The sequence below is a fragment of the Sceloporus undulatus genome, chromosome 2 (assembly GCF_019175285.1).
Source record: "Sceloporus undulatus isolate JIND9_A2432 ecotype Alabama chromosome 2, SceUnd_v1.1, whole genome shotgun sequence".
Taxonomy (NCBI): domain Eukaryota; kingdom Metazoa; phylum Chordata; class Lepidosauria; order Squamata; family Phrynosomatidae; genus Sceloporus; species Sceloporus undulatus.
The window spans coordinates 205992036-206018597 of NC_056523.1; the positions used below are offsets into that span (position 1 = coordinate 205992036).

The 26562-nt window shown below is 40.7% G+C and overlaps 1 protein-coding gene across 3 annotated transcripts; it reads right to left on the bottom strand.

Moving 5' to 3' along the window:
• Positions 1 to 26562, bottom strand: LOC121921620 (prostaglandin reductase 1-like). Of its 3 annotated transcripts, none has more exons than XM_042449947.1 (10): positions 26410 to 26562; positions 21994 to 22109; positions 17919 to 17964; positions 16247 to 16306; positions 15378 to 15545; positions 12204 to 12321; positions 11021 to 11176; positions 7469 to 7574; positions 2157 to 2275; positions 1 to 398 (listed from the first exon to the last, which is right to left on the bottom strand). In XM_042449947.1, exons 2-10 carry the CDS (start codon positions 22097 to 22099, stop codon positions 288 to 290), a joined length of 990 nt encoding a protein of 329 aa, XP_042305881.1. In that variant the 5' UTR covers positions 22100 to 22109; positions 26410 to 26562; the 3' UTR covers positions 1 to 287. The 3 variants fall into 3 exon arrangements, with proteins under 3 accessions (XP_042305881.1, XP_042305882.1, XP_042305883.1); XM_042449948.1 differs by lacking the exon at positions 26410 to 26562 and adding an exon at positions 25749 to 25976; XM_042449949.1 differs by lacking the exon at positions 26410 to 26562 and adding an exon at positions 24232 to 24250.

The window sequence follows — 26562 nt, forward strand, 5'->3', positions numbered from 1 at the left end:
TTCACTACTTGCCTTTTATTAAAATGGGGCTACTGCATAGTTACATCAAATAGTTTTTAAAGCCATGTATCTGCTTCTTTCACATCTAGTTTGGTCCTTGGAAATCATGTGAGAAACCTGTTTTCATCAGGTTTTTACCACCATCAAATTATACTCTGATTTTTTTAACTAACAGGTGACTTGTGTATTCATGAATGCGTTTCTGGCAAGAAGGCTGTCTGCAATTAGAGAAGGTGCGGTCAGGCATGTATCATGCTGACTTTTTTGGAGGAAGGAGTATGAGACAGTTAAGCTTTTACTATTGCCTTCCCAGTGTTTTCTCCTTTCAGCATTCCCATGAATGCTGCTGGCATGTTGTCAAATCCTTCAGTGATGTGTTCAGGACACTTTAGTTTTCCCTGTTTAAAAAAAAGAGAGAAAAGAATGAAAAAATGGCTTTTGTGAATTGAGTTTTTTCTTTTTAAAATCTAAGAACCAAAGTCAGGTTTAAAAGATCAGCAAATGTAAGCCATGCTAACCTGTTACAAATAAATAAATAGCCTCATGGCACCATTACTCTTTAAAGTACCATGGGACTCTTTCTTTTGCTTTAAATGACTATTTCAACGAAGGCTGAAATAGTCAGGAAAGCTGCTGTTGTTGTGTGCCTTCATCTTTCTGCTAGTGTTACCCAAAAAGGTAGGGGGCACTTGGGGTCCCCACCAACTGTGTCAGCATCTCCTTAAATGTTGGGGGAATTGCTTAATTCAAGGTTTGTGAGAGGTTGGGTAACTACAGGACCGTGTTCACCTATGTATGCCAGTACTAACTGTGGGAGGACTCCAAGTTTGGTGAAAAAAGGTTTTCATTCAGAAATATGCAAAAGTGCAACTGAATACACAATAGCAATTCATGCAGAAATGCCATATATGGCTAACCAAAATAAAGGTGTGGAAATTAGACAGTAGAGGCTTAAGGATGTAGAGGGGGTGGTATTTACCAGTTCTGAAAGGGAATCGATGGGTGTGCCTCAGACAGCGTCTCAGGGCAAAACAGAGAGTGGAAGAGGCAGTCTGCACACATGTGGTGGAGCTGATAAAGCTGGGGCTAATATTTATATCTGGTACACTAGTCTTGAGGAGCACTTAACATTCTCACCTGAACTCCAAAGAGTTTCAGTGCTTTCTCACAGAATTGACAAAAAGGCCAATTGGGGTACATGGACTTAACTGCAGATTAACAAAATAATGAGTGGATGTAGGACCCCAAAATATAGGGATAGGGAAATTGGCTGAGAATTTGGCAGGGGATTAGGTTGGAGATATAGGGCCCAAACAGACAGGCCAAAATAAAGCTGCTTGAGGTCACTTTGGAGGTATGCTGTTTAAATGATACGTGTCCCAAGAGGCTGGAAGCCACACCAAAGCCACACTCCAGTCTTAAGGACCGGAGCACAGCTTTGATGCAGCTTCTGGCCTCTTAAGATGCATGTGTCATTTAAACAGCATATCTTTAAAGTGACCTGAAGCAGCTTTATTTTGGCCTGTCTACTTGGGCCCATAATCTTCAACTTTGTCTCCAGTGCAGGAGGATATGCGGAAAGCCGGTGGGGGCAGGACAGAGTGGAGTGATCAGCAAACCCATTTAACCTTTATCTTGGTATTTCCTGGGTCCTTTATTCAGGTTTTCGAGTCAAAATGCCCTTCCCATGAGAAAGCTTCCAGGTGTTTCAAAGGTCATTGTGATTCTCTTAAAGCATGCCTGACTTCAGAAATGAAACTACAAATCCCCATATACAGCACAGGGGTGGGGTGTGTATGTGTGTCAGGTTTCCTAACAGCAGAATGTAAGTATTACAAACAAAATCTTAACCAGCAGCTACTATAGACTGATCATGGGTGGTCCTTCAGATGTTCTGAGCTTCAGCTTCCACAATTCATTGCTCTTGGCCATACTGACTGGAGTTTCTGGATAATGAAATCCAAAATAACCTGGAGGACCAAAAGTTCCTCAACCCTAGCTTTGAGAAGCAAGAAAACACCAAAAATAAACTAAAGTTCATTGTACTTCCTAAACCCTGTTTATTGCCTTCTGATCCTCTCCCATTTTGCATGCGTGATTGACATTTGAGTGATCAGTGTAAACTTCATCCAACTGACAGGAGCCAATCCACTTACCTCTACCACCAGTTTCAACAAAGCGTTCAGACCTTCCTCCTTCCTGTTTTCCCAGCGTTGGACCAGGAAACCTTCCATACACAGTTGGTTCATGAGGATTGGCCACTGGATGTAAGGTCCTGTAAGGGAAGAGTAGACAGCATCAGTGAAATTCAACCTCCAATGACCTTGTATGATGGCTTCTTGCTGTTGCTGTGTCACATTCTGGCAAAGCAAGCTTGTTCAAGCGTCATTTGTTTCTGTATGCAAAACTACCCCTTTTAAAAACTAGTACCCATATTTGATTCAGTCAGGACACATCCAGACTGTTTTTAAAAAGACCAGAAAGTCCCAAGGCTTTGTTCCCGTTTTTCTGATTTTCTTTTGGAGATCCATACACATTTTGTTTATCCCATAATATTTTCTGTCAGCTCCTGATATGATCAGAGACCTTTTATACCAGCTCCCTAGTTCAGTTTATTTTAAGCCAGGGATTGTCTACACACACCAAATTGGCCGAGCTTCCCTCGTACTGTCTGGTTTAGATGACACAGACCCAAATATCTGGGGCAGGTTCAGGCCCAATCCTGCTTGTTTAGACACAGATCTGGAGGATTCAGTCCAATCTCATGGTAAATATCCTTTATCCCAGGATTTAAAAAGACATAGTTTTGCAGTTTTCTTGAAATTCCACTGCAAAACCATGCTGTTTATACCTCCACTGGTTTTCCTTACCTTAACAGCTGAAAATCCATCTGAGAAGATGTTTTTGAGTCTGTGTCTGAGACGGAAACAGGTCGGCTGGCCACATTGGTACAGCTAGGCACCCTGTTTTTGCATTAGATGTGGCAACTGGGGGGCTTCTCACATGAATCATCGGCTGTTATGGTAAAGAAAGGCGCACAGGTCCCAGATAAGTGCGGGGACAAGTGTATGAATAGCTACCCCATGCTGATCCAGGAACAAAGCTGTGTGAACACCAGGGCCAGGAAAGCATGGGCTCGACCTGTGCTTTCCTGGCCAATCTGCTCCAGCCCCCAGTATAAAATAAAAAAGAACAGGAACAAAATCTGGGACTTTTCAGTCAGTTTGGATGTGCCCTGAAGTTGGGTTAACTGCAACCTTGTATTGTGGATCTTCCAACCCAATGGCCTACCTCTTTCTTGTTGGTCACACATGGATCCTTCCTACTTTCAACCATCCTCTAATTTTTTTGTTACAGACAGAGGCAACAATACTTTCTCTTGCATAAGTAATTTAGGCTCTAATTAACTGTGATCAGGTAATAATTCCACCCTTTTCCTATAAAATCCAGAAATGCTTCCATACTGTGTTCATACTTAGTTCACGTATGTGTGTGTGTGTATCACGTCCATGTTTGCACTGCCAACTTCTTCTGCTATACTTTTATTCTGGGTGGGGAAGAATAAAACAGCTATGTTCCTGTTAGCAAAGAAATAGCTGCTCCGCAAACGCTTTGAGGACGGGAGAGATACAGGATGCCTCAATGATGATTTAGAAGTGTGACCAGCTATCACACCTTTGTGCTTCAGGAACGCTTCAGAAATGTTTTACCGACATTTTAGCAATGGTAAGCACCACCACGTGATAACAGCCATAAGTCCAGCACTCAAACCACTACTCCATACTGGCTCCTAACAATATATATATATTTTAAAAGTACAGGAGCCCTATCTTCTTCATGTACCACCTGAGCATGACGTAGACTGGACAACAAATTCTGGAACTTTCTACCCATGGAAGCAAAATGGTTTGTCCATGCAGTCCCACATCTGCTCCCATGTATGTACTGTGGGTTTTTTATTTTTTTAATGGTGTGCAAGGGGCTATACTCTTGTGCATTTTGCTATGTCCAACCCCCCCCCCCCCCCCCACAAAAACCCAATCTAACAAAATTGTCATCTCCTTGAAGGGGCAGCGGTGGTAGCAATGGGGAAAAGGAGGGAACAGGAATAACAAATCTTTCACAGGAACTATGCCATTTCTTTACAGCTATTTCTAAAGGACATTCAAAATTCCTTCCCTGAATCAATTTAACGACTCAGGGCAGATGATCATTTTCTTCTCTTTACACAACAAAACTTTGCCCATCCTGAGAATAAGTGATGTGAAGCAGGCTAGGCTAAGGATTTTATCACATGGGGAAAATTGGGGGTTTAAACAGTGAAAATCGCACAATTACGATTAACATTTTCACACAATGCATGATTAAAGTGCCATTATCCCGGGAATAAACAGGCAATAAACAGCAACGGGGGAATCCTGTGAATGATTTGTTGCTGTTTATTTCCTGTTTATTCCTGGGATAGTAGCTCTTTTAATCACAATGTGTGTGAAATTGTTAATCACGATTGCATGATTTTCATGTGATTTTCACTGTTTAAACCCCCGATATTCCCTGTGTGATAAAGTCCTAAGACATGATCTCTTCCCTAATTCTACTGCAGCTCCACCATTGGTGAGTTTTTCTCAACACAGATTTCCATCTCCAATGCTCTTTCTATGATATCACACTCTCTTAAAGAGCACAAGTCCCATGTTTTAAACAATCTGATCATCCCAAATCTATGGTAAATAAAATTAGCTACAGCATGAAATATATTGTAGAAAATGAACAGTGAAAGAGCCAACAGGTCACCAACAACTCCACAGATTGTAGAAAGTATTTAGGAATTATGAGGGTAGTGGCAGTTAATAAGTCTCTCGGTGTGTTGCTCAAACAGCCTGAGGTAAAGGAATATCAAGTTAAGAGTGAATTGCTCAACTGTGCTTCCGCTGGAAAATTCCCAAAAGCTGAAATGCTTTACAAAGTGAAGGCATCTCTCTTCAGTCTCAATACTGACTTCTTGTGGTGTGAAACTGTATTACAGTCAGCCCTCCATATCCGCCAATTTTTAATCCATGGATCCACAGATTGAAAATAATAAAAAATATATAACTCCAAAAAGCAAACCTTGATTTTGCAATTTTATATAGCTTTTTTTTCCTGCTGCAGGAAAAAGGCCATCAAAAACAGCACAGCAAAGAGTATTCACAATTCTGGACTTATTCTGCGCAGAATTTGCACGTGGTTGTGGTGATACACATAGGAGTTTATCACACATGGTCTGGAATGTCACCCAAACATCATCAAAATGGGGCGGAAGCGTCACGGAAACAGAAACGTTATCATCATGGAATCGTCAGTGGAGAAGCTCTTTTCTTATTATTAACGGATTAATCCGTTAATAAGAAAAGGGCTGCTTCCCTGATGATTCCATGACAATAACGCTTCTGTTTCAGTTTAGGAGTGCCAGGCATGATCACACTGTGACGCTTCCACCCCATTTTGATGATGTTTGGGCAATGATGGTGCTGCATGTGATACTCTCCATAACTACAGAAATAACCAAATTCAAATTTTGTGTAAAATCCTTTTTGACCTGTTAAGCGGAGCTTTTAAATGGGCAACTTAAATTAGCGGCGTAACAATTCTGGTGTACCAGTGCAGCAGCTTATAGACGGAGATGTGCAGTTGCGCATTATATAGAAAAGAAGCGGGGAAAAGCGGCACCTTTTTAATGCCGCTTGGGGCGTGCGGGCGGCGTGTTCATGACGGCATTCAGGTAAGGGCCGTCTGAAGGCTACACCTTCATGACGTCATGAACACACCCCTTTTTGCCCGTCTGTAACCCGCCAAGGTTTTCTTTAGTCCAAGATTCTTCTTGTTGGAGTTTTTCAAGAAGCATGCTTTTTTGAACATTTTTTTCATATTTTCAAATATTCTTTCCATCCCTCTCTGTCAAAGATATTTGAGTTGCTTCCAGAGCTGGGGCCATGGCTCAACACTATAGAATTCTAGTTTGTTGTGGCACCAGAGCTCTCTGACAGAGAAGGCTAAATATCTCACAAAATTACAATTCCCAAAATTCCATAGCATTCAGCCATGGCACTTAAAGTGGTGTCAAACTGGATTGTTTCTGCAATGTAGATCAGCCTTTGGAAATTTCTTTTTTGAAGTACAACATTGCACACTTGAGGAATGAATTTCTGCATTTTCTGGCAACAATGTGTTCACTCACAGAACCCTGCCATTGTAGCTGAATGGTGGCATTTCTTTTGTGCTTTTATAGGTCTGATTTGTGGCACTTTCTCATTTGTCATGTCCTTCAATACAACTGCAATGTCAACCTCCACATTATAGGCAGGCATGCTGCTATTTTAAATTTTAAGGATTGTGTTTTCACTTGAAAGACTCCTCCTGCAACTTCAGCATCTCTTGAATATGGCAATACAATCTACATTAACAGGGGTTAGAGACAAACTTCACACCCACAAAAGTGGAAAAAACATTAATATAAATAAATATAAATCACAAGCGCATTTTTTTTAACCTGCCAGAATACTTCTCTAGGAACTTCTAGGTCTTCCAGTGTGACCTACCAGGTCAATTTCTGCTACAAGTTGATCATGTTGGAGGACCCAGAAATTCCTACAGAGAATATTGTATATTAATCAAATCATCAAATCTGAAAAACAGAAACCAGAGAAGGTGAAGAGACAACTGTATTACTGAAGGAGAGCTTCTCAAATATTGTTTAAGCTTGAATCCTTTTGGTCCAACTAGAGCAGACCTATTTGGTCAGCAATGGAGTCAATAGATGACTATCAGTACAAATCAGGCCAAAAATCAATTCCTATTCTGACAGAGATGGCTGCTAATTACTGTTTTCATGTTATTTTGGAATAAAAATGCAGCGCCATTTCACTGTAAAAGAAACTGAGGAAAATGCTGAAAGGGAACAAATAATGAAGTCCTCCCCCTACTATGGGAATAGGAGTTAATACTAAGGGGTAATTTATATATAAGTGAGTAAGCAGTGGCAAGTGCCTCTCTGCAGATATCAAAACCAGCCAAGAGAAGGAAGAGAATCAATGAAGCTACTGATACCCATTAGCCAGTTCTTTTCTTTTGCCCTGGCATACATCCATTGAAGCCAGTAATGAGATTACCTTAGAAGAAATACCTAGGAGCTTCAATAGCAGTATTAGCCCACCATGAGACACTGTTCTAGGACATTTCTATGAGTGTTTTTAAAAGGTAGCTGACATGAAAAGTGTTCACTGACTATGCAGTCTCCCACCAAATTTCACTCATGTCACTCAAACCAAATTCCAGAATTGGTCTCCATCCCTCGCTCCTCAATTTTTACTAGTTACAGTCAAGCCTGGTCGGGGTGATCCAGCAGTTCTATCAGTTTTCTCTCTTTTCAAGAGGTTTGATGGAAAAAAACAAAAAGGAACTGAGTTTTGGGGTGTTTTTTTTCCTTTACCTTGCTGGGGTTCCTTGTCATTGTACAATGAGATCATGCCACACACAGCTATTCTCCCAAATTTTCTCATCTGGTTCAGAACAACGGTAGAAAACGCTCCTCCCACCTGAGTAGACAAAGACAACCGCTAGACTTCAGTCAAACATAAATAGTTACTAAATGTATTATAGTCAATGAGACAGTAAATATCATAGTTTCTAACCTGCTATCAGTAAGTACATTTTAAGCTTTGTTGTTGTGGTTATGTGCCTTCAAGTCATTTCTGACTTACAGTGACCCTTATATGGGTTTTCCTGGCACGATTTGTTCAGAGGAGGTTTGCCACTGCCATTTAAATATAATTTTAATAGTAATCAAGTATGAGTCAAGGAATTCTCATTACTAATGAGTGGTGGCATTTGATTTGTTAATAAAGAGAATTAACACATTCAGATACTAATCAATAAAGTGTGAATGTGGGGAAATTGTATTTGTTGATACAGGTTCAGTCATTCTTATGTAAGATGCTTGGGATGAGAAGGGTTTTAGGTTTCAGGGTTTTGTTTTTTTTTTTTTTGGAATATTTGAATATACATAATAAGGTATCATGGAGATGGGACCCAAGTCAAAACATAAAATACATTTATGTTTCAGATACACCTTATAAACATACCTGAAAGCTAATTTTACACACAATATTTTTAAAAATTCTGTATATGAAAGAAAGTGTGTGTACACTAAACCATCAGAAAAGCAAAGGTGTCACTATCTCAACCACCCATGTGGACAATTTTGGATTTTGGAGTATTTTGGCTTTCGGAATTCTGGATAAGGGATACCCACCTATATTGAGATTTATAGTAAAAAATGATTAAAATAAAAAAGTAACCTATTATATGTTGTCTATGTACTTTTCATTGTAAGAGCTCAGTCATACCAGTGGTTTCAATCAGCTGCTTTGACTCAGTTAAATTCTTAATAGACATGGAGAGGTCAAAAGGGGAGACCGGAGTGTATGAGAAGGATGGAGAGGTGAGAGGGTCAGAGGAGAGGAATGGATGTCTGGACCCTTGGGGACAGCTAGTAATACGGATTATCCAGCACAGCTGCTATGAGGCTGGAGGAAACACCAGTCAGATGTGGAGCTAGGATCCCAGCAGGGAAGCAGCAAATGGCTCCAGATGAAATGAGACTGGTAGGGCACATTTACATACGTAGGTTTAAAAAAAGACAAAATCCATTGTTAATTATTTTGATTGACACCACTGGGCCACACTACCTGGACGTGTTGTATTTGAACATCTGTTGAAAACAGTGAGAAGACAAACTCCACATGAACACCTGGCCAACTGGAAAGTACCCCCCTCTCATCCCACAGAAGTTGCCCGCTCCTGTTATATACTCTGCTTCCTCCAATGCAGTTCTAGTCATGCTTTGATTAAATTACAAACCAGATGGATGGTTGTATCAAAAATGAGATTCATAGCGTGCACGCACGAGCGCACACACACACAAATCTTTGCTAAGTGTTCTCAAAAAAGTGCTGGGCAACAACACAGAATTCTTCTTTTTACACCCATTCTCATCATTTACAGCAGTGGTTCTCAACCTTCCTAATGCTGTGACCCCTTAATACAGGTCCTCATGTTGTGGTGACCCAAACCCATGAAATTATTTTCATTGCTACTTCATAACTGTAATTAAATAGGTGTTTTCCAATGGTCTTAGGCGACCCCCATGAAAGGGTCATTCAACCCCCAAAGGGGTCCCGACCCACAGGTTGGGAACCACTGATTTACAGGGAAACGTCGTGAAAAGTTTTACATCTCATGGGTGAGTATGTAGCCACAATACAGAAATAAAGCAATTTGACACCACTTTCACTGTCATGACTATTCTGTGGAATCCAGTGTTATGTAGTTTGATGATGTATTGAGCTGGATCTGTCAGAGCACTCTGGTGCCTCACCAAACTGCAGATCCCAGGATTCTATAGAATAGAATCATGACAGAGTAGTGTCAAACTGCCTTATTTCTGTGGTGTGACCACATCTTGAGATGCTGTTCAATATATGTAGTTCCACCACCACACCTGAGACACCAGTGCCATTCTAGTGCAGAAATGTTCGCCTTCATTTTCATTCAAGGGAGGGAAAGGGAAAAAGCCTGGTCCCTATGCAAAACAGCCTTTAAGGCAGATCAGTGCAAAGCAGGCAAACAGAAAGCATTCATGTAAGGAGATATCAGATCAGGAGTTACACCAGTGTAATGTTCCACAGGACTCTAGTATGCAGGACAATGCTCCTTGGATCTCTCCATATTCTCAATTCACTTCACTTTAACCCCTCCCAAAGTCTGAACTCCCGTTTCAAGGAAATATGCAATATGGAAGCTTTTATGGGAGCTAGGAGGAGGGTTTCAAGATCAGACCTTGTGGCAGGGGGAGATCCTCCAGGACACCCTCCCGGGGTCACAGGATTGCAAGCCTAAGTAAATCCAGACTTCTCCAGAAAGGACTAAAGGATCAGGTAGTTGCAGTATTTGCTGTTATAGTTTTCTTTTTAAGAATATTGGCCAAATCCACATGGGAAGTTATGAATGAACATCTGTGACTGTTTTGTATCCAGGATCCCTTTGTGAAAGTCCCTCAAACCTCACTGCAATTGATTGGGGGGGGGGGGTCTGTTCTCCTGTTGCTCTGGAAGGAGCTGATTGATATTTCCTCCCCACAACCATGTGAGTAATCTCCGGTGCACAAGGAAGAACTGCAACAGGAGCCCTGCTTCTGCCTATCATAGCTCATTGGAAGAGGTGGGGAGAGCAGGCAACTGCTTCCCAAGTGACAGAGGAAGACACCCCCATTGATCACAGCCCTTGCTGTCCAGTAAGTGAGTATGGGGAGGGGTTTCTCTTCTCCTGGACTATTTTCTGGCCATTCCCAGCACCAGTTGTGAGATTTATTCCCTCTCCTGAGTGGGCTTCTTTTTCATTTTAAAAGAGATTGGAACAATTATATTCCCTTCTCTTCTTCACCTTTCTACTTAGTAGTGTATTTTAAATTTAAGGGTTATACTGCTGTAGTGCCATCAATGAAATGGCACTTTTACACTAATGTTAAAAAATTGTTCTTCAATTTAGAGGCGAAAATATGCCCTGCAACCTATAGGACCACATCACAAACCATGTCCTAGCTTCTTCTTCTTCTTCTTCTAAGAAGTGCACTAAAGAAGAGCAGATCCAAGAAATCACAAGAATCAGCTGCTCAGAAGATAAAATGAATGGATGTGGAGTTTAACATGGTCACACAAGTAATTTTGTTGTTTCCAGTGTTAAGTAACAGAGTAAAAAATCTTTGCTGATCTACTGTAGAAATCTTTTCTGTCCACATCAAAGCTTCTGTTGCATTATGCTGGGATACCCTCAGGTTCCTCCACTACCAAGGACTGTAGCAGCTTCCCTTTGTCAGAGCAAAGTCTTTGCCCTGCCAAAGTCAACCCAATGACTCTCAAAAAGGTGAGTCTGTTTTATGATCCATCTCAAGGGCAGCACAGAGCACTGCTCAGTCTGAACTTACATTATCAAAGTAGCAGTCATAGCCCTCTGGGGAAGCTTTCTTCAGGGCCTCTGCCAGGGACCCCACTGTCTTATAGTTGAAGACTTCATCAAAGCCAAGTTTTTTTAGGAAGGCCACTTTCTCTTCAGAACCCGCACAGCCAACCACTTTGCAACCCTGCCAGATCAGAATAAAAGGAAAATATAACATATTTGTGTCTCATCAGGCTCCTGGCACTTTAATAGGAAGCAATCTTACAAAATCAAAGAAAACTACCTTACATGCCACTAAGAAACCTAAGTACTCTTCTTACACTCATTCATTATCAGAGTACTTAGCTTCTTGGATCTCCTGACTGAGCAAGTTCACACTCAAGGTTACATGTGGTGTCAAAAGCTAGTGTTGAGCGCTGTATTGTGTTAAGATGGGATGAACCTTCCCCTCTAATTCTCTGAGTCATCATATGCGCCAACATTTCAGGTGGAAAGATATACCACAGGATAAAGGAGTAGATGGGTGCAGAAGACTACCTGCCAAGCTCCAGGTGCAATAGCACACTCCTTGAAACAGCCCCCATTGACTGAGGTTTGTGACTGAGAGCATATACCTCCTGAATAACAACAGCTTCACTGGCCACCAGTCTGTCTCTGGGCACAGTTCAAAGTGCTAATTATGACCTCAAAAGCCCTACAAAAGTGTTGGTTCATGATATCTGGAAGAATCTCTTTCCCCGTGTGAATTTGCCTAGGTTTCTGAGATCTCTCGGGGAAGGCTTTCTGTCAGTTTCACCAACATCACAGGCAAGAGCCTTCTCGGTGGTTACTCCCAGACTGTGGAATTCTCTTCCATAGGATGCCAGTCCAATCTCTGGTCACCTTCCATCAGCAGGCAAAGTTCTATTTTAGACACACTTTTGCCCATTAACTTGGTGGCAAGGAAGGGTCTTTTAACAGGGATTGCTGTACATGTATCTAATTGCTATGCTTTAAATGCTTTCCAACTGTTTTAAAATCAATGTTATCTCAATTTGATAGCTTTTAATTATTAGATCAAGTACACAAAATGGTACTCTCTACAGATTTTGGACTATAACTCTGATAAGACCGACTCAGCATAGTCAATGATAAACAATTGTGGGATCTATAGCCAAAAACACCTAGAAATGTTCCTCAGTCCTAGTCCACATGCTTTTGCAACCACTTACCTTTAGTTTAGCAAGCTGCCCTGCTACAGTGCCCACAGCACCAGCTGCTGCATTTATCATGATGATCTCTCCTGGTTTCAGGCGGCAAATCTCAGACAAGGCAAAGTAGGCAGTAAGCCTGTGAAAAATAAAAAGGCAACCATTTGTTCATTAAAAAATTTCTGACAGGTTAAAGTTGCTGCCACACTGCATAAATAATACAGTCTGACACCGTTTTAACTGCCTCCGCATCCTATGGAATCCTGGGATCTGTAGTTTGCCCTCTGACAGAAATCTATAGCATTGAGCCATGGTAGTTAAAGCAGTGTCAAACCATTAATTCTGCAGTGTAGATGCCACTAAATATGTGTTTGGTATACATGTCCAAATGACATTATTTGGAAGGAGAGTGAACCACTACTGATCAGATCAAAATGGGCAAAGACACAAGACAGCTGAGCAGCTCTGCTTCTACACAGGAGGGGGAATTTTGATATGCAGCTTTCGCACCCACCTGAAGAGCCTTTTTTACACAGCTTATCTTTTCTCCCCTTTTTGCCACTGGCGCTCTACCATTTCATGTATCTCTTAAACAGAGGGGAGGGGGTTTGTTTCATTTTAAAAATTTATTTACAATTATAAACAGTAACACAAAATCAATACAACCAAAAAAGAAAAACAAGAAAAAATACTAAAACAAAACCAGCAGCATTGTCAACCAAGCAAAGGAAACATCAGCTGGCATTCTGTTAGTGACTTATAAGAGTGCAAGTCCCAACTTATGCTATCACAGCCCACTTTTGTGATCATTGCCAAGGTTGGAATTATTCACCAAGACCACACAAGCATCAAACCCCTCCAAACCCATCTTTTAAGTCATGTATCACTCCCAATATGGCCATTTCTGCATCACTGGAGAAGCAGCAGAGAAACATTCAGCTATTCTTCTGTAGCTGGAAGTGCTACAAGGACATAATTTCATAGAATCATAGAATCGTAGAGTTGGAAGAGACCACAAGGGCCATCCAGTCCAACCCCCTGCCATGCAGGAACTCTCAATCAAAGCATCCCTGACAGATGGCCTTCCAGCCTCTGCTTAAAGACCTCCAATTTGCAGGGGTCTCCCAAGCTGCCTTTTGTAACATGTCCAGCTACAAGAAAACAGCTAGACATGTCTCTACTAATCTCTTAGCTCTTCAGTGACATGGAAATTGCTGTGTTTGGGTGGAGATGCATTGCTTAAAAGGCTGGCATTGCAGGGAGAACTGGGGAGATGTAGTTACATGCCAAACATACATCTCCCAATGCAAGAGGAAAGCCACTGTTAAGTTTAGCCCTATGCAGTAATGATTAAACCATATTCCTTTAAATACATATGAGAGAGACAAGCCCAACTGTTTGTTGATGTAATGGTGGAATACATGACGACTCTTAATCAGTTATGGATGAAATAAAAGAGACCAAATTGTACAAATATGTGGGTTTTTTAATTCCTTGAGTATGAGCCAAGAATTATAAAGTGTGTCTTCCCATAAAAATTGTCCTCATTTCCCAAAGAGAAAGCCAATTTATCACCAAATTTGGCTCAACTCCCTGAAATGCTAATTCAAGAATTTTTCAGGCCTGTCTTACTTTGTTCTCCCCTGAGCCTAAGTTAAAGGTTTTTTTGTTTGAAGATCCCCCGTAAACCTGGAGTACTGCTGGGAACGGTGGGTTGCCTGCAACTGGCTCCACCCAAATATCCAGGTTAAGGGCCATATGGCAGGGTCCAAAGAGGAAGAAGCTACCAGAGCATGGAAGTAACTAGCCACAAACAACAAGTTACTGGTAATTTATTCCTTTTTGTCATAACTAAAACATAAACAGAAATGACTCATGATCTGAGCAGGCGCATGGGTGCCTCCCCCCAAACACATAACTAAGCCTTCTGTCACTCCACAGAATTAATGCAGTTTGCAACTACTGTAACTGTCATGGCTCCATGTGCTGGAATGCGCTCTGACAGAGAAGGCTAAATATCTCACAAAACTACAGACCCAGAATTCCATAGCACTGAGCTGTGGTGGTTAAAGTGGTTTCAAACTGCATTAATTTTGCAATGTAGATGGAGCCTAAGATGGAGCCTTATTGCATGAGAAAAGAAAGCTGAAATGGAGCAGGAGACTAACTTTCTCTGTGCCTCTCCAAATGCTCTACTTCCGTTCTCTTCCAGAAAGAAACGTTCATAAAAGTGTGCCTTTTGTCATACTGGAAAATCTGTTTGACAAAAGGCATACTTTTATGACCATCTCCCTTGGGAAGAGAAGTGTTATGATGGCATGTAGAGAGACATGGAGAAAGCCACCACTTTCCCGCTCCGTTTTGGCTTTCTTTTCTCATGCAATAAGGCTCTAAGTTATATTACATCTATAAAATAAAAAGGGATAAGGACAGTAAATTATCAACTATTTCATCCTCACAATACCTACACTAGATTTCTCCCCATTGGAGGAGAAAACAAATATTCCTCCACAGTATTCTTCTCATAGTCAAACATACCAAGATGCTGCAGAGGAATTATTCTGCTAAAGAAATTTTTTTTTTTGTTTTTTGTTCAGAAAATAGGATTCCTGCACGAGAAACAGTTTTTATGCAAAAAAAATTAATAACAATGACCATGTGTTTTTCTCTACAGAATAATTCCTCTGCAACACTTTGAGATGTTTGAATACTGCAAGAAACTTGCACAGAATTCTCACTAGTCTATTATTCCTGACTGTTGGTAAACCTGTTTTTCAATACAGGAATGAATTATAAATATTATTTCCATTCCTAGCAAGGAATAACTTCACTTTTTCAATACAGCTGTTATAGTTACATCTATAGTTACAGGGCTGTGTTCTTACTTCTTAGGAGTGTTTTACACTGCAGGGCAGTTACTAAAACTAATTGGTATTGCTTCTTTTAAACAACAAAATAGTAATGAGCTACTTTGAGAGTGGGAAATAATTACTATAATAAGTTGCCAGGTTTTGCTCTGTAAAGGTATCTACTTACTTCTAAAAATCAATTCTACAAGTTCTGAAAGCCATGTATATTAAGTACATCCAATGCATGGATAAGTTATTTTCTAAAACTACAAATCCCAGTCGCTATATTAACTAGGAGACTCTGGAAACTATACATTTTTATCATAACACAATGAAGCACACTCACCCTGGCATGCCAACTGTTCCAAGAGCCAGAGATCTGGAAAGATTTTTTGGCCAGCTGGGAGGCATTAATGATAGATCTTTGCCATCAGAAATGAAATGTGTCGTCCAGCCTGACTGAGCAACAATGTATGACCCCACTGGATATGAGGGATTCTTGCTTTCCAGAACCCTGTAAACCCAGAAAAGAAAAAAGCAGGCACACATAAGCCAACAAAGATACTATTGCAAAATGAAAGCAGCAGGCTTGATAAATACAGGAGCACAATAATGCCTAGCAGGATCTGGACTGGATGGCCTTTGTGGTCTCTTCCAATTTGATGATTCTATAAGCCATTACTCAGCCCTGGTGGCGCAGTGGTTAAATGCCTGTACTGCAGCCAATCACTCACAAACGCAAAAGGGCTGAAGCTCGACCCAGGCTTGCATCCTTCTGAGGAGGTCGCTAAAATGAGTACCCAGATTATTGGGGGCAATTAGCTTACACTTTGTAAACCGCTTAGGGAGTGCAAAGTGCACTGATAAGCGATATAGAACTGTACTTGTTATTGCTATTGGTACTCTTCTTTAAATTACTGCAGAGGTTCCTGTACTGAGTTATCAACATGCTACATAATGCTCTTGGTACTAGGACAGAAAATTCTCATTATACTGCTAGAGTCACTGTGCTCAGTGGTAAAGTCCATGCTTTGCACCCAGAAAGTCCCAAGTTCACTCCCTGGTATGCTCACATATACCTGGGAAATGTAACCTTTGTTTTAGCCATACAATTAACCTCTAAGGATAATTTTCCCAGTCAAATCCTAATTCCCCACATACAAAATGAAGGTGGAGCACTTGAGAAGACAGGAAAAGAATCAAAGAAAATCTTACTTTGCAACTTGAGAGCCAATAACTTTGTCCCCTTCCTTCATTTTAATCTTACTGTATGGTCTGAAAATAAAAACAAAGAAAATCAAGAAAATGCCTGTACAACAGTGGGGACACAGACTAATTTAGTTAAACTGAAGCCTCATTGATTCCAATTGTAAATAAGTAAAACCATGGTTAATTTGTCCAATTGTTTCCCGTGGAATTTTAGGTCAACTAACTTAGTTTGTATTAAATCCAAGACTATTTTATACTGGAGTACATCTTAGAATCTGCCTTTCACTATTATATTTGTTTTATGTTGGCGCATCATGCTAACAATAAACACTTGGGTTGATACATGTTTTCATACACTTTACTTTCTGATTTCATGCTATGCTACATGCCTCATAACTGCTAGCTGACCAGAATAATAGTCTTTTTTGTGCAATTAACCACAGCTCAAGAATGGAAAAATCACTCAGATGAATTTTAATGGCCTGAGAGATAATTAAAATCTGTAAAGGGTATGCAGATGAGGACTTGGTAATCGCATGTGTGGTTACAAATAAGTGGCCTGCAAGTTGGCAGTAGGAACCAGGACTAGACAAAAATGGAACTGAATACTAATAGCAGCTTAACCCTTGGAGGATTAAAAGCACATGCATCCTGGACAGCATGCGCAGTTACAATGTCTATGTCTTCTTATTATTATTTTTCTATAAGGCACTGCTCTCGTAGCATTTGAATTCTTCATAAGGACCAAACTACATATTAAGGATACATTTACACTGTAGAAATAATGTAGTTTGACACCACTTTAACTGCCATGGCTCCATCCTACAGAATCCTGGGATTTGTAGTTTTGTGAGCATTCTTTGGAAGAGAATGCTAAAGCCCTTGTAAAACTACAGATTCCAGGATTCCATTGGATGGAGGTACAGCACTTATAGTAGTATCAAATTGCATTATTTCTAGTGTACATACACCCTAACATAACTGTAATTCTGACCTTCAGAGTATTTTCCTCTTACAAACTGCCAGTCTCTCCTGGAAATCTAAATTGCCCCCAAACCCCATTGCTGCCCCAGCCCAGATCAATCTCTCTTGACTGCAGTTTCCAAATTACAGCTATGGTTAGAACTGTTCAATAGCTGCCTTGGATCCTATTTTGGGGGAAAAGGCTGGATAGTACAATCACTAACTAACTAAATAAAATAAAGCTGAAACAGAGTTGGGCAACACCTGAGGACTGGGATTTTCACTGACCTCTTAGGGAACCTTGCAGGACTATGCCTACTCCTGCTATGACCCCAGATTTCTTTTTTTGACTAGTGAGCCCCTGTTTAATCTTTCTAAGAGGAGGTCTTTCTTTCTACAGATCCTGTGATAATTTCACTATTCTATGTTCAGCTTCCTTGGGCTGCTTCAGGCGCAAGAGAGGCCTTCTTTCAATAATGAAATAAACTGGAAGTCAGCTTCTCATTCACATCTTGACTGAAAAAAGTTATTCCTTGGGCTTAAAACAGCCTGGATATGTGGAATTGCCTACCAATTTCCTGTAACTCCCTTACGGAAGACGTTGTCAATGAGAAGACAAATATTAAGCCATTACAAGAAGACGGACATCATCATGCAGAGGTCTCAGCTTAGAATGTGTTATTTCAAAGGATATTTAATTTAAAAAGGTTAATACCTCAGGTAGGGATCAACACTGAGGAATACAGCTTCAAGCAGCACCTCTGAAACAAAGAAGACAAAACAAAGCTCAAACTCCTGTACCTTGGAGATCTATTGCATGATCTGTCTTTTATTTTAATTTTAAAAATAGCCATGTGGGGCAAGAGAGTGCATTGGTTTGGTGCACATGTGCACACACTCATGAGAAAAGATGTCAACCCCCCCTTCTGATCATTTCCAAACCATGCCAAAAATGGTACTGCCTTCCATGGGTGGTCTGGTTAGCTGCCTTCCTGCACTCTTTCCATTAGTTAAGATCTTCTTGTTTAGGCAAGCCTTTGATTTGGTTTTTTAAAATCTTATGGTGAAATAGTGTTGGTAATGGCATGGTATGTTTTTATCTTGTATGTTTTATTTATATTTTAAATTTATGTTAAACTGTTTGAACTATCTGCTTTTAATAGTATAATCGTTTTCTTTTTTAAAAACTTTTGTAATGTAACATTTCAACCTATTTCTGTTTTAAAATTTTGTAAGGCACCTTGGATCCCTTGCTGGAAGAAAAGCAGGGTATAAACTGAATACATACATAAATAAAATGTTTCCTCCCATCATTGTGCACTTCAGAGACTGTTTCAAGTAACTTTGATAGGATTGCATTCCAAGTTTGGCAAAAAATTGGAATTCAATCTCTAGTCAGGCTGTAAAATTTTAGCCATTTAGTAACACACCAGTTGTTAGTGTGAGGACCAGTGAAAACCAAATGCAAATGAAGATGCCAGCCACAGATGCAGGTGAAATGTCAGGAATCATTTCTTCCAGAACATGGCAACATAGCCCGAAAGCCCACAAAAAACAACAAATGTACTGTTTTACATGTAAATTACATAGTTTATTCATTTTAATTTAAGTACTTACTGTAAGCATTTATTATTGTGTAAGGGCACTGTTTATTTTCTCTTAGGGTGTTTAGTTACCAATGAAAGGGCACTATGCACTTTTTCCATCTTTTCCTCCATGATCAGATTTTTGTATGTGTTACTGAAAAAGAAAAAAGTATGTGGAGGGCAAAAACAGCAGGATCACAAGTAGAAGGTGATAGTTATCTGATCTGCCTCTCCCTCCATATAAAGTGCACCCTTCTTTTACGCGGGGGATCCGTTCTGGACCCTCCCCCCACGTAAAAGAAACTGTGTGTATGCTTCAGCCCCATTACAAGTAATGGGGCTCATGCTCGTGGTGGTGCGGCGGTGCATGTGCACCACAGGCGTGCATGCCAGTGTTCCTTCCGGTGCACAGCGCTGCTTCTTCCGATGCTGCTTTCAGCGTATAATGCGGGTGCACTGTAATTCCAAGAATGTAACATGGCCTGTATGATCATAAAAAAATCATTGGTAAGCACCCTTAGAATAGTTGATGTGTGAAGTAGTTCTATGAACCAATTATTTGAGTGCTGTGGTGGTAGTGGAGAATTAGTATATTTTGTTATGATGAGAGATTTGAAAAGGGGCAAATTAACAAATCCACAGAATTTTTCCCAGCAAGTCTAGAAAAAGGTTACCTCTTTTTCTTTTTCTTCTTTTTGTTTCTTTTACTTTGCTAACTTTTCACTTCTAAAATGCAGATATTGAAAACCAGGGCTTTAGAAAGATACTATTTTGGGGTGACTTCTCCAAGAACGGCCATGTTAGGTGGAGGATTTAGGGAGATGTAGTGTCCAAAAGTTCTTTTCCAGGTTCAACCAAAACCTGAAAGAGCACATCCAACATGCAAAGATTCTATGTCTACAACTGCTCTGAAACTCAGACAGTCAATTAAGTTTATTGCACAGCCCCAGGGACATGATGGGGGTGGAACGAAAGGGAGCAGGATGGGAACAGAATGGGGCAAGGGAAGCATTTTACTGCACTCCGGAATGCAGCCGATACCGCCGGACACGCCTCTGAACAGTTCCTGAATATCACCTCCTCCAGGACAGATCTGGAATGGAATGGGAATGTTCGGCGGCATTGGTGGCATTCTGGCATACGGTAAAATACGTCCCTTGTGCTATTCTGTTCCCATCCCGCTCCCTCTCATTCCGCCCCCATCACGTCCCCAGGGGCTGTGTGATAAACTTAAATATCTGAATGCACTGAAGTAAGGGCCTCCTAAAAGACTGAAATTTTAATGGAAACAAAGGCGGGGTACAGACCCCCCAAAAAGGGTGGTCTGCCGGTGCCTTGTTTTGCCGCGTGAGGAAGCCACAGCGGACAAACCAAAAAGCGGGTTCTTTCTGCAGCACCCTTGTGACATCACAATGTCACAAGGGGGCACAACGTACGGACATTAAGCGTGTCACGTCAAAATGACAGCGCCCGTGTGTACAGGGCGCCGCCATTTTGATGCTCTCATCACGTGCTAGGGGTGAGGCACATATGGGCAGTGCACCCTTGGCTAACCCCTACCATGTGACGAGGGCACGCTATAGGCCCGTTTGTTCAGGTCCAAAGAAAAGCCAAGCCAGTTAGCCTTGTTATTGTTGCTGATGTATGCCTTCAAGTTGTTTTTTTTACTTATGGTGACCAAAAGTGAACCTATTATGGAATTTTCTTGGAAAGATTTATTCAATAGGGGGTTTTGCCTTCGGTTTTCTCTGAGGCTGAGTGTGTGACTTGCCCATGCCATGCTCAGCCAGGCTGAGGATGAGGAGGATGAGTTTGAGCCCCAGGTGGAGGTGGAACCTGAAGCTGAGCTGGGTCCTAGCTCTGCTCTGCCAGCTCAAGCCTCCCACTGGCAGAGATTCCAGGCACAGAAAATATGGATGAGCAGGATGCTGAGATACCTATCTTTAGTCAGCAAAGGTCTGAAAGGGTGCACCTCTGCCAGTCCAGGAGGCTTCATGAGAAACGTGCAGCAATTGGGAAGCACATGTGATTGGGAATTGGGTAATATAAGCAAGTACAGGATTCTGAACTTCCTGGAGAAAGCACATTTCTCTGACTCCCTTGGACTTTGTGGCTTTTGGATTACTGACTGACTTGGACTCTCTGGAACCTTTGACCTCTGGACTGCCTGGCTAAGCCTGCCTTTCTGGAACCCTGGACCCAAGGATTGCCTGACCTTTCTCTATTGGACACTGAATTGGTACTTTGACACTGTACTTTGGTTCTTGTATTTGCAAAGACCTTTTGCTTTCATTATGAAGCTCTGCTAGGCTGTGTGAGATGTTATCAACAGTCTTGGCAGCTTTCTCAGACAGCCCAAAGTTTTCATAGCTCAGCAGTGAGTTGGTTTTCAGAGTCACAGTCCCATGCTCAAACTACTACACCACCCTGTCTATCAGTGATAGCCATCTTTTATTATTAAGTGTGTCACAAGTCAAGTACCCAGGGAATGTTTATTCACTGAATTTCTGATCTGATTCAGGCATGTCATTAACTGTTGCTGCCTGTTCCATATGTGGCACTTCAGACACACCCAAATCTATGGGTCCTTTTCAACACCCCATTGTATTGGCTACTGTTTGTCAAATCTTTGTTTGATATTATTATAGATAGAAGATTAAAGTATACTGGAGAAAGGAAAGTAGAAGCTTGGAATTTGGGTTGGGAATTCCTGCTTGAGAAAGTTAAAGGGAATACAGAGTAGTACAATGAAGTCAATAATGTAATTAAATCCCACATATTGAATGTTAGGTATTAATTGTAAACAGTATTGATTCTAAACTCTATAAAGCCATACGGTAGGGGGAGTAGGGAATAGGGCATATGCAACATTGTATATATGTTAAAATAATTTAATAAAGACTTAATAATAAAATAAAAAATAAAAACTGATCTATAAAAAATCTTTGTTCAAATGCTTTTCAAAGGATTAAGCAACAACTCTAGACCTGTTTACTGAATAGGAAAACACACTGAGTTTCTCAGGAAGAAACAGGTTCAAATGCTATCAACTGACATTTTTTTCCTAGACAATGAAATTTCTCAAAGATATCACCACAGAGGAGCTTTCTAAATTGATGGGGCAAAACCTAGTCACTGGACTCACCTGTTTGGCTCATTCTCACAAACATTTGGAGTACAAAACCCAAGACACATTCTTCTTACCTCCATCTTTCAGTGGTGGTAATTCAGCCACTTTTAGTTCAAAATCGCTTTGCTTAGGAAACCCCTCAAAGTGTTTCTTCAGGATCCATGTTTTTGCACGCACCATCTTCCACTGCCTAAATGATTAAACGACATCAACCAATATTATATTATAAACTGCTCAGCAAGTTTGTACCATATATACCCAACTATAAATCGACCTCATGTATAAATTGTGGAAAGATTTTGGGGCTCAAATTATAGATGTGGATATGACTCATGGCTAAGTCAAGGTTCAAACCTAGAGGCATGTAACAAAGGATCTAAAAGATGAAGCACAGGAAAATAGTGCCAAAGAACTTACAAAATTCCAACAGGCATAAATGTTTGTGCTTTCCCGAAAAGGCTGGATGGATGAGAGAGAGAAGGGGATCAGTGCTTCCAGGACAGATTACACTCTTGCCTTTCATCAGGCAATGGTTTCATCTTTAAAAAATAAGAGTTAAAAGTACAGTACAGTACTTACACTGACTCATGGTAAGTCAACTTAGTTTTTTTCAGTCAACTTTTTGACTAAAATATCTAGCCTTCTGCAGGAATATATACTATAATTCTTCCAACAGAATGGAGGAATTCTGGGGGAAAGGTTGTGTTTTCAGGATTAGAAAAGAAAACACATGGCATCCGCAGAAAGACTCATGTTAATTTTCTTAGTCATCTTCCTCAACAAGGGACAGACATCTCCCTTGCAGTTGTGTGTGTGTTTTTCTTCAAGTCTCCTGTCCACTTATGGCGACGCTATTAATTTCATACCATTTTCTCAGGCAAGGATTACTCAGAGGTGGTTCTTCCAGTCCCTTACTCTGAAATATAGCCAATTAGCAGAGTTTATATTCCTTTTTGACTGCCAGCCTTACCCTTTGACATTCAGGCTTCATGACTGGGAGAGTACTCTCTGAGGGAAGCAGGCTTCCAGAGATTCATGAAACAGGGTACTGACAGCACAGCCTAAGTTAGCAAATCCCAGGCTGCATCTGCACTTCAGAATTAATACAGATTGATTCTGCTTTAACTTCTTTGACTCAATGCTATGGAATTCTGGCATTTTTAGTTTTATGCAATGTTTACTTTTCATTGTCAAAGAGGTCTGATGCCATAACAAACTACAAATCTCTGGATTCCACAGAATAGAGCCATGATAATCAAAGTAGTGTCAAACTCAGTGCTGGAGAAAAATAATAGAAAGAAATCCCTTAAGTCCTGTTGCAAAGTTCCCAGTGCATTTACCTAGCTGGAACTTTTATGTCAGAGCCAAACACGTGTCTCGGCACTGAACAGAGATGGCTTGGCGCTGGGGGAACTGGGCCCTTTTGAGAATGATTTGCTGTGTGATAAAATCCGTTTTTTCCAGGTTGCGCATGGCCCCGATGCTCCCTTCCAGTTCCCAGAACGGAGGGGAAAAAGAGTGCGATAGGCTTCAGGATCAATCTTCCTCAACTTGGCAATCTTTTAAATTGGTGGGATGCCATGTCCCACGATCCCCACCTAGTTTGCTCAGGAGCGGTTAGAGCTGCAAGCCAACACACCTCTTAATACCCACCCCACCCACAGAAAGGCAAATGTGCCCAGGCGATTCCTCTCGCTTGCCATTCAATGCTGCAGATCAAAAGAGGCTGAAAGGAATCCTTCCCATAGAGATAAAACTGGCATTAGAAACAGTTAGCAGTTTACAAAGAGAGTAACAATACAGGATGTGGTCATAACATGCACCTTTTCTCTCTAGTTAGGTTCCCCTTTTCACCACATTTTTAAAAAACAATGTTAAGAATCATCACCATTGCAATTCCAGTTTCAAGACTCCTCCCAAAGAATCGAAACTTGGCAGCACCACCTTATGCATATCTGTTCAGAAATAAGTCTCAACAAATAGAGTGGGGATTATTCTCAGGTGGGTAAGTACAGGAATAAAGTTTTTAAATCCTATACTTTTGTTTAATAAAAAAAAGCTGTTATCAGCCATTAGAACACAATTCTTGGCATCTGTTATGGAATGCTTAAATGCCTGGCAAATTGCCATTGTTTAACGATTGATTAATTAACATTTCTTTCTATTTGATTTTTGAACAACATGAATCCATTTCACAGGGCACTGTCCTTTTCTGAAGCCAGTAAGTGCAGGTCAGCATGACACAGCAGTATCACAAAAATGACTGTTATAATACCTGTATCACAATAATATACACTGCCAAGGGGTTGTACCTTTTATTATTGCTGTAACAGACTGCTAGCAAAACGGATTATTGCACTCCATGATACATACTCCAAATCTGTTCAACAAGGTCAGGGATCTGCCAGATCAATGAAATGGGGACAAAGGGAGCACAATCTTGAATGAAGAACAAAGTGCCGCATAAATGTAAGCTCCCCAGAGAAAGGCGTGCTTATCACCACAGTGTCAAAATAACACAATCACATGTTTCTAAAGCAGACCAAAGCAAGATTGGCTTCATAGAGGTATTTAGTTGCTAAAGTCTGCCCTTTTCTAGGGATTATGGGATTTATGTCCAAGTAACCATGCCTACAGACTGTACAAGGGGGAGTGAGGGTGGGTCTAATGCAAATCCCATGATTCTGTAGGATAGAAACATGGCAGTTAAAATGGTGTCAAACTGCATTATTTCTACACTATAGACCAGTGATTCCCAATCTTTGGCCCTCCAGGTGTTTTGTAATTCAGCTCCCAGAATTCCTGACTGCTGGACAAGGTGGCTGGGGCTTCTGGGAGTTGAATTCCAAAACACCTAAAGGATCAAAGTTTGGGAATCACCAGTCAATACTGTAGAAATAATGCATTTTAACTGCCATGCTTCTATCATACAAAATCGTGGGATTTGCAGTTTTGTGAGTCACCAGCACTCTTTAGCAGAGGTCTTATAAAACTACAAATCCCAAGATTCCATAGGATGGAGCCACAGCACTTAAAGTTGTGTCAAACGCCATTATTTCCAGTGTAGATGCACTCGGAATCTCTTCCTTCACTAGTCATCCAGCAAAGATATCAGTCGCATTCTAAACAACTCTAACAAGCAGAAAGTCCTATTGACATAAGTTAATGGCGCACATGGCTACAGTTAAAGAATGTCACTCATATGTACATTGGCTGCATCCACACTGCAGAAATAACCTGGTTTGAGACCACTTTAACTGGTATGCCAGATAGTCTTAGAAATAGGTCTTATTGAGTCCAGCAGGAGCTAATGTATACACTCATGTATAAGTCTAGAAATTTTAGTCAAAAAATTGACCCAAAAAATCTGACTCGACTTATCCATGGGTCAATGTATAAAAATAGAAACCATCTCCTGGTGAAACGCAAGACTGTAATCTTCCTGGAAACACTAACTTTTCTCTATCCTCTCATTCATCTATCCTTCAGGGTGAACACAAACAAGTATGACTCCTGCAATTTTGTAGGTTCTTTGGCATTGTTTTCCCTTGCTTCATCTTTTAGATCCATTTTACATGACCCTACGTCTTACTCTTGACTTATCCACAGTTAATATAAAAATCTATCATTTTGGCCCCTAAACCTGCCCTCAACTTATACAGGCGATCGATCAACTTATAGTTGAGTATATATGGTACTTCTGAATAAATGCATATAGGACTCAGCTACAATGGAGGGAGGATAGAGATTGGTAAACAAGAAAGGATCCCCAGTAATAATAATAATAATTCTTTCTAAGCATGTAAAGTTGTTTTGCCAGGATACCTACCGTTTTGGTTAACTATCAAAAATCCACCACTGTCACTTCTGCCCCTTTTGAAACTGAACAAGACAAGTGTCCAGTTGTCTTGTTGAATCGGATCAAAATTCAGGATAGTATAAAATCATTCTGAGCTGCATAAAGAGTTCCTTTGTTTTGTTCTAGTCAAAGCTCTCAAAAACAAGCTAGCAATCCTTTCTTGTGTACTTTGCCTGAACTGATCATTGAGTCAGACCAGGAGTGGGGAGAGAGCAGCTACAAGTAAGGAGATGGTTAAAACAATCCAGGCATGCCAAAGTCAGTTAACTCAGGAGTTAAAGACACAGACCACACATTACAACACAGTTGTTTCCCTTCAGGGACAGACAGAACAGTTTTAAAAGAAGGTGTTATTCTGGATCTTCTCTGGAAGCAAGAAGGTGCAGGCAGGTTGCAGATACTGCGACAAGAAAAGCTATGTTCAAAAAATCTGTCAGGCATTTGCTGTGCAAGAAAGTTTTTCAGGCCAGAATCCTTTCCTCCTTAACAAAGGAACTCTGGGTCTTTCTCATAACAAAAAGGCAGTTTGAAAACTCCTACAAGACTAAAATAGGTTCCAGAAAAGAAACTATGAGATACCTCCTAGTTCAAGTTGCAAAATCTCCTGATCCCCCCATGGCCCTCTACTCACCTGTGTGTGCAACCTAAAAGTAAAAGTCTCTCTTGCAACCAGCTGCTTCTTTCCTTAAGGATATTCTCCTCTGAGCCTGGAAGGAAGTTGCTTCTTTGAAGCCATTTATACAGTATATTCTTGGATGCCACCTGCTGTTCTTTTGGAATACTA

Coding starts and splice junctions, on each gene's coding strand:
- LOC121921620 (XM_042449947.1), bottom strand. CDS start 22,099: ATGGTGCGTGCAAAAACATGGATCCTGAAGAAACACTTTGAGGGGTTT. Junction 12,322..15,377: donor GGAACAGTTGGCATGCCAGG/GTGAGTGTGCTT, acceptor TATTTTTCACAG/GCTTACTGCCTACTTTGCCT. Junction 7,575..11,020: donor ATGACTGCTACTTTGATAAT/GTAAGTTCAGAC, acceptor TTGTCTACTCAG/GTGGGAGGAGCGTTTTCTAC.